The sequence below is a fragment of the Leucopleurus acutus genome (genome assembly GCF_964270905.1).
Source record: "Leucopleurus acutus genome assembly, chromosome: 4".
Classification (NCBI taxonomy): domain Eukaryota; kingdom Metazoa; phylum Chordata; class Mammalia; order Artiodactyla; family Delphinidae; genus Leucopleurus; species Leucopleurus acutus.
Genome location: NC_139146.1, coordinates 41,079,090 through 41,087,777, shown reverse-complemented (window position 1 = coordinate 41,087,777; position 8,688 = coordinate 41,079,090). Strand labels below are relative to the sequence as shown.

The 8,688-nt window shown below is 44.2% G+C and overlaps 1 protein-coding gene across 4 annotated transcripts in view; it reads left to right on the top strand.

Annotated features, from left to right (window-relative positions):
* Window positions 1–3,167: 3,167 nt before the first annotated feature.
* Window positions 3,168–8,688, top strand: part of BOD1L1 (biorientation of chromosomes in cell division 1 like 1) — a gene marked incomplete at its 5' end in the record, with an annotated part of 55,208 nt that continues 49,687 nt past the window's right edge. For all 4 annotated transcript variants that reach the window (XR_014326143.1, XM_082837758.1, XM_082837757.1 and 1 more), the window contains 2 exons: window positions 3,168–3,404; window positions 8,491–8,615. Coding sequence is in view for 3 of the 4 variants with exons in the window: in XM_082837758.1 (XP_082693884.1) it covers window positions 3,168–3,404; window positions 8,491–8,615 (362 nt within the window). The remainder of the gene's footprint in view (window positions 3,405–8,490; window positions 8,616–8,688) is intronic.

Here is an 8,688-nt window from a genome sequence, read left to right as displayed (position 1 = left end):
CATCTCTGGAAGATTATACCAGACACTGGTAATAGAGGTTGCTTCTGGGTAGGGAAACTGGGGCACAGGGGAGAGACTTAATATTCCACTGTGTTCCATTTGAATGTATTACCTAGTTTTTTAAAAAATTGAATAATTGTATATACATATATATCAATATAATATCCAAAAGGATTCATACTAACACGTTAATAGTGGTTATCTGAAAAAGAGACTGTTTTTCTTTTCTCTTTTGTATTTTATGGTTCTCAAATTTTCTACGAGCATTAACCTTACAATCACAGAAATATGTACTTTTAAATGTCTCTAAAAATATGGAGTATTGGGGACTTCCCTGCTGGCGCAGTGGTTAAGAATCTACCTGCCAATGCAGGGGACACGGGTTCAAGCCCTGGTCCGGGAAGATCCCACATGCCGCAGAGCAACTAAGCCTGTGCACCATAACTACTGAGCCTCTGCTCTAGAGCCTGCAACGAACACCCAACGCAGCCAAAAAAAAAAAAAAAAAAAAAAAAAAAATTGGAATACTGAGTAACCAATGAATCAAAATAAATAAAATTAATAATATCAATAAAAAAGTAAAAACAGAATATAGTTAATTCTCACCCTATGATGTTTTAAAAATATTTAGGATTTTCTATATGTTGTTTACAAAACATAAAATTATTTACTAGCCACTGAACCAATTCATTTTTAGCAGCAAATATCTTATTGTTTCATTATTTTCTTAAGTTTGATCATTTGCCTAATTAAATTTATGGAATTTTGCTGAATTCTTATGGATGACTCTTTAGTTATTCCCAAATAGTTGAGTAAATTTGATACACACATCTATATACACCAAAGAAATACCATGCCTTTTACCCTACTACACACAATAAGTACTATATACATTTAACAATATATTGTATTGCATTGTTGGTAATTAACTAAAGGGCAACGTCATATTCTCATCTTGTTTTCATAACTAATTTTGAAAATCGATAAAACAATTATATCTTATACCATTTTGATCTTGATTTGCTTTTAGTGATAAAGCTTTTATTGCACGACTTCTGCTCTCTGCAGTCTTCATTATACTCCTCAAAATGCAGGACATTTGGGCTTCCCTGGTGGCGCAGTGGTTGAGAGTCCGCCTGCCGATGCAAGGAACACGGGTTCGTGCCCCGGTCCGGGAAGATCCCACATGTCGCAGAGCGGCTGGGCCCCGTGAGCCATGGCCGCAAAGCCTGCGCGTCCGGAGCCTGTGCTCCGCAACGGGAGAGACCACAACAGTGAGAGGCCTGCATAACGCAAAAAAAAAAAAAAAAAAAAATGCAGGACACTTTATTTGAATTGAAACAATGAAGTCAAACTGTTTCTGATAGAAAGTAAATCCAATCAGGCTGATCTGGCTAGTCTGACAATGAAAATGGCTGTTAATTAGGTTATATGACAAATATTTCCTATATTTGACAGTTTTAACTTTAATCAGCTATTTCATTAGCTGCAAAGTTTTGACAAAACAAAACTGAACCACCTGTAACCAAAAAAAAAAAAAAAAATGCATTTTATCCAAAACTATTTATGCAAATGAACAATATTTTTCCCAAACTTTGAGTATATTGGGTTAAACAAGGTACATCTCATTTTTAAAACAGTCTAATTTATAGTCACTTGATGTCTTTTTTTTTTCTTTTTTAACACCCTACTCTAATCATTTGATGTCTTGATAAAGCCTATCTGGTATATTTTCAAGTAACCGAAAAAATGGAAGAATAAGGACTAGGTAAACAAATCCTTTGGCAAGTCAGGTGGTTTTCAATTCTTTGCTTTCAAGAAAATTGAAGGACTAATTGAACGGCCAGCTCAAAGATCATCAAATCTAATTTTTTGAGATCAAGAATTGAGTATTGCTACAATAAAACTCCGTTCCCAGGTACAGTACTTGTTTATATGAACACAATTTCTCAGGTCATACAGCTATAAAAACTAGAAATACGAATAGAATTGTTGCTCAATCCTTTCCGTTCTAGCAATAAGACATATTCATCCACAGATCTATGAATTTTAAAAAGCAACAAAATCCATTTCACTGAGATGTATTTTCCCATAACTTTTACATTCTATTGAATAATTATGAAAATTTGTAATATTTATTTTGCTTTGATCGTGTACTAAGAATAATTTTAAAGATAACTCAGTCAAGAATCAGGCGGTTTGCTCTCTGTGTAACCTTGGACAATTAATCTCCTCGCATCTGAGTTTCCTGATTTGCAAATTAGTGATAATAAGACCCAGTTTAGCACGGTTCCAAAGACTGGGTGAATTAATGCACATAGAAAGCTCTAAACGCCACGCCTGGCTCCTAGTGCGTGCTATATAAGCAAGCATTACTTATCGATCAAACTAATCAACAGCAACACCCTAAAAACTAAAAGCCTGGCGGCTTGTCTTCACGGATAGGAAGGAGGTGCTGGAGGGATCGGGTTCTAGACCACAGGCACACTCGGAGAGCAACGGGATGCTCAAGAGAAAACGGGATGGGACGGGGAGGAGAGACAGGAGGCCCCTGGAGCTACCTGCCTGGAAGAAAAATGGGCAGGATCACAGACTGAGAACAAAGAGGTCTGCGAGAGTTTGGACTAAGCAGTTCTACCAACGGGTCGCATGTCTACGGATGCGAACGTCTATGTATCTCGACTGCTCCGTGAATCAGGAGCAACAGCATCAGGCCTAAACGCCACCGCGGTTGTAACCAACCAACGGTCAACGTTTCGCTCCCCCGCCCCGGCCAGGTGCTAGACGGCGCCCAGTCGGCCCTCAGGCCCTGGGGGTCGCGTGAGTCAAACGCCCGACTGCCCTGGATTCCAGACCTAAGACCCGCGCGCAGAGCCCGCCGCCCGCCGCCCGCCGCCGCTTCCCACACGGCCCAGCCTTGCGAGGGCGCCCGCAGTCGGAGGCTGCTGTAACTGGCCCCTCGCGGCCTCCGTAGCCAGACCTTCGTTGCTATTGTCACCGCCTTTTCCTCCCTTCCCCCGGTTCCCTTTCACTTCCGGGGTTGCCCTGGATCTGCTGGTTCCGTAACAACATCCCGTTGGCTTACCTCAGGCGGCGGGACCTGTGCAGCCGCCGCCTGCCAGGAGCGCCGGCCGCCCGGGCCTGCGCCCTCCCCGGCCCAGACCGCCATGGCCACCAACCCGCAGCCTCAGCCGCCTCCTCCCGCGCCGCCGCCTCCCCCGCCGCAGCCGCAGCCGCCGCCGCCGCCACCCGGCCCCGGTGCTGGCCCGGGCACGGGCGGGGCGGGCGGCGCGGGGGCCGGCGTCGGGGACCCGCAGCTCGTGGCCATGATCGTGAACCACCTCAAAAGTCAAGGGCTCTTCGACCAGTTCCGCAGGGACTGCCTGGCCGACGTGGACACCAAGGTTCGGGGCGCGAGGTGCTGCGGGCGTGCGGGGACAGGGGAGGACCCGCGGGCCGCCTTGATGGGCAGTCTTCCACATCCGTCGATGGGCCGGCGGCGCCTTGGCTTCCCCTGCCGAGGCCCCTCTGAGGCGCATCTCCCGCCGAGCTCCCTGTGCAGCCGCTTCCTCTCTGAGCTGCTGCTTTGTGCCCGGCACTGTGCAAGGCACGCTGTGTTCATTCATTCGCTTAGCTTTTCATTCGTTTAACAGACTAGCGTTAAGCACCTCCAACGTGCCAGGCACTGCTTAGGTGCTGGGAATGTAGAGGTGAGCAAGACGGAGTCACTGTTCTTTTGGAGACTCTTTTGGAAACATTAACGTTAACTGTGCTTTCATCTCTGATTCCCCCCCCCCCGCCATGTTTACTTTGTATCCAATTTATTTTTGCCTTCTCTCGAAGATTTCTGGCAAGGATCATATCTTTGTCCTTTGCAGAAATTACTAAGTGGTAATGAATCAAGTTATTTGCAGTGTGCATTGCTGGACTTTGTGAGGGGTGCAGGAGTGAAGAGGCAGAGCTGGGGAGATCAGGACTTTTGTTTCTACCGATGACTGATTTAGGTAGCTTAGGCCAAATTACTTCTCTAAAGTGAGAAGGGAGGTGGGGTGAGGGGTGAGGAGCAGAGAAAACTGAGGAAAGGATGGAGGAGAGGGAGCAGCAGATAGTGAAGTGGAAGAAGGATTGGACAAAAGAGTGAGTTCCGAAGAGTAAGTGGTAGAAGGGAAAGGTCAGCACGGTGGTTTCTTGTACAAAAAGAGTTAGGGGCTAGGAAGGGGAAGGGATTTTATACCAAATGTCAAAGTGAAAGGAGCATTAGCAGGAACAGGTAAACTTAGCTGGTTCTGCAAGGGATGAGCAGAGGACACCAGGAAGGAGCACTCAGTGAGGTGAATGGAAACCCAGTAGGGTCTGGAAGCAAGTGAAGCAGGAAGCTTCTGTTGGAAACAATTGTTTTCTTTTTTTTTTTTTCCTTAGGTCTGGTTTGATTCACTGCTTTTAGAGTTTTGATGGGGTGAGGGTTTTCTCATAGTGTGTTCAGCTGTTCTAAAGAACCTCGTTTCTTTGAGAAAAGTGCTTTGTGGTGAACTGCGCACAATTCCTTTATCTTCTCTGGGAAAACCTTCCTGACATGTGGGAACATCTTCCCTTTTAAAAACTCTGGCCCACCTTGTAGACCAGAAATGGAATGTGCCTTTTTTGAGTTGTCAGAGTTTCAGCACCACAGAAAATTCAGTTTACTTGGGGATATTTATCTATGTAGGAAGTATTGATATGTAGTTTTCTCACTTTTAGAGAATATGCACAACCACCTTTTTGAAAATAATGCCTATTGCCCCTTCCTTCCTTCCTTCCTCCCTCCCTCCCTCCCTTCTTCCCTTCCTTCCTTTCAAAGGACATGGCCAAGTAAATGTTACCCAACTAAATAAAGCTGGTTACTTGTATCCAGCAAGTAGAAATTTCACTTTGCTGTTCTCAGAAACCTACAAATCTGTGTGTTATTGTGTATGCAGATTGAAAATTTAATATGCTTGTGGTGGGGGCGAGGGGGCTGCAATGTCTAAGGCTCAACTTTTTCTTCATCCCCATCCCCATTGAGTGTTATTGCTGTATCTGTAATATCCCTGCCAGATCCTCTCAAAGTGGAGTCTTAAAACATTTCTTGGGCGGGAAGGAGGGAAGCTCAGGGCTTTGACAGTCTAATGAAAACTAGGGAAAATGCATATGTTCACATTAACATGCAGCCATAAGATCCAGCTAATGGTGAGGCTCCTCTGCTGTAGACTACCAGTTCCCAGGCCCCTGGAGCAAGCTGAGAGGTTACAAAGCCATTCTGACCCCTTTGCACTGAGTAGAGTATGAGGAGGGAAAATCAAGAGAGGCCCATCTGTCTGTCCCAGGCAGGGAGCTCACCGACCAAGTAAATATGGCACCTTTCCCCCCAGGTGATAAAGGCCAATTTTTGGATACATTCTCAGTTATAAATGGCTCCTGGTCACTATGATTATTGTCTATTTCTTTTTAGATTCAAAAGGAAAATAGAAGACAGAAGTATATAAGTTTATTCACCCAACAAATACTTATTATGTACCAGGCATTGTTTTAGGTGCCAGGGATATAGCAGTGAACACAAAGTCCCTGCTTATATGGAGCTTGAATCCCGGCAGAGAGAAACAGACAATAAATAATATGTGAGAGGTTCTATGGAAGAAAGAAAGCAGGATGGGGGTGGAAAGGATTGCTGATGTGTTTTGAGTAAGTTGTTCAGGGAAGATTTCAATGAGATGACATTTGAGCCATAACTGAAGGAGCTGTCCAGCTATCAGGGCTGAGGGTTCCAGGTGGAGACCACAGCAAGTGTGGAAGGCCTAAAGCAGAACCTACTGAGGGAGAAAGTGACAGGAGGTGAGGTAGAATTGCCGCTCCCTCCCTCCCTCCCTTCACAGATCTGTCTGGCCTTGGAAGCCTTTGTAAGAGTTTGGCGCTTACTGGAGCTGAGAAGCCACTGGCAGGAGTTGAGCAGAAGAAGGACATGATCTGACTTTCATTTTAGATAGCTTGACCTCGTATAATTATTAACAGTGTCCCCTTTGCACCCAGTCATGATCTGGTTTGGACAGTAAATTGATATGGTTACCCTAATTTTAGAAGATTGGCACTAGCTGCACTGTGGAAAACAGACTTCCGATAAACAAGGTAGCTCAGGGAGGTCAGCAACAATAATCTAGAAAGGAGATGAGAATGCTCTGGACCAGAGTGGTAGCAGTGAAGCAGGAGGGAAGTGGTCAGGTTCTGGCTGTTTTTTGATGCTAATGCTGACAGGATTTGCTGATGGTTTTGGAAGAGGGGTGGAAGAGAAAGGGAGGAAGGAAGCAAGGAGGACATCAAGGCTTTTGACCCGGAGCACTGGAGAAGGAAGAAGAGATAGATAACTATTCCCAGAAGGGTAATGGAATCTAAAATATTTCTCTAGTCACTAGGTTTTTGACCTAAAGTAGAACTTAGCAACCAGGAGAATTACCTGTTGTAGTTCAGATTGAAGCTTGTTTTATGGGGCAACTAGAGTGCTAAATTTGTTGTGATATTTGATCCTAACTGTTTCTGAGATTTGGGAATACTGCAAAGAAGAATTATGTTTTAGAATCATTTGGGGAGAAAATTAATTTTCATTCACATTGGTTTTGGATAAATGGAGAAGAACATGAAAAATGATCGTGAGACCATTTTTGGTAGGATTGAACATAGGTATTAGCAAAAGTCTGGAAATTGGAAGAGATGAAGGGGTGTCACAGAGGGATAAAATCTTTATCATCTGTGTTACCTAGATAGTTACCCAGTCATCTCACCTGACAATGACTTTTCAGTTGCTTATCTGCCTAGCAGTTGGAAAGGTGTGTGGAAACAAAGATTGAAAGAGTGGAAGGAACAGGCTTACATTTCAGTAGGGAGATAAATATTCCCCCTCTCCCCAAAATATAGTACAACACAAGAATTACTTGAATGACAGTATGTATAGGAGATAGTTGGTACGTGGGAGAAGGGCCACAGAAGCCTACCTTGGGTGTCAGGATGACTTCACAGACTTGGGTGAACTCCAAAAGTGAGAAATTTGCCAAATGGACAGGGAGAAAGAATGGTAGCTGTACAAGATTGAAGGCATGAGAACTTATCACTAGAGAATTAGCTTTGAAGGGTAAGGGAGCAAATAGCAGAAGACGAGGCTGTACAGTTTTGCTTAAAATCATTCGGAACACTCAAACTCATCTACGTTAAGAGCCACATAAAAGAAAGATATAAACAGCATGACATGTGGGGGACAGCTTGGAGGAACGAAGCATGCAGTCCTGACTGAGTGGTCAAACATTCCTTCTAGGCAGCATCCTTTTAGGATGAGATGACATAGTATGTGTCCTCTCTCCTGCTTCCCTTATGTCAGGAGTGCTCAGCTCTAGCACAGCTGACATTTTGGGCTGGATAGTTCTTTGTGTGGGGGTCTGTCCTGTGCACTGTAGGATATTCAGCAGCATCCCTGCCCTCGACACACTGGATGCCAGAAGCAACTCCCCTTAGCTGTGAGAATCAAAAATGTCTCCAGATGTTGCCTGATGTCCCCCCTCACCCCGGGGGGGAGGGGGGCAACAATTGCTTCCAGTTACGAACTGGTGACCTACATCAAACTTAATGCCTAGCTCCAGTGGTTGCCACTTCATAATTTCTCTTGAATCCATGTCTTTCAGCCCGTTTTGCCACCCCAGTACAGACCTTTATTATTGTAGTCATTGCATCCTTTCCTGAGTATATTTTGTGTCTGTTTACTCTTTCACCGTAGGAAGATTAAAAGCTTTGTCAGAAAGCTTTTAATTTATCAGAAAGTTTTCATCAGAAACCTCAGCTATCACATATCACTCTGCTTATATGTGTTGTGGGTTCCCGTTCTCTATCCCATAATTCCAGACTTCGTATACAAGTCCCCAGATCCTTCCAGGCCCTGGCCCCAAGCTCTGTCTCCAACTTCATTTCTCTGCTTTTTTATAGTCTCTTCTCCATCCAAATTGGATTTAACCACGTGGGGGGCTCCCTAATGCTCCTGACCCCACGTTTTCTCATCTACTTGCTCTTATATTGTTGGGTGTACCTGCAAGGCCTGCCTTTCCTGGTCCCAGCTGCGTTGTGAAACTCAGGTGCCACGTTCTCAATGAAGGCTTACTTTCCCTGCTCTTCTCCCTTTCTTTGCTCCAAATCATCTAACAGTAACACTTATTGGTATCTTATTTTCTAGTCCCTTGTCTGTAAATAGAAGGTATGTCTGTCTTCTTTGTATTCCTCATCTCCAAACATATTGTCTTAGACAAAATAAATGGTATTTGAATGACTCTGAAATTATCCTAAAGCAGGATTGTCATAAGCTGTGAAACTTTGTTGCCACATTGACGCTGTAATCTAAGAAATGTTTAACACTGTTAAAGATACTCAAATTCCTGAGACTATCGATATTGTATAACAATGGAGATTTTTAACATTTATGTCTTTTTTCTTCTTTCTTTCTAGCCTGCCTATCAGAATCTGAGACAACGTGTTGACAACTTTGTTGCAAACCACTTAGCAACTCATACGTGGAGTCCGCACCTCAATAAGAACCAGCTAAGAAACAATATTCGACAGCAAGTGCTCAAGTAAGCCTCAGAATTGCAGAGTTTCTACAAGGGCTTGAGAATGTCACTGTATACTTTGCCTGAAAGCAGTGAC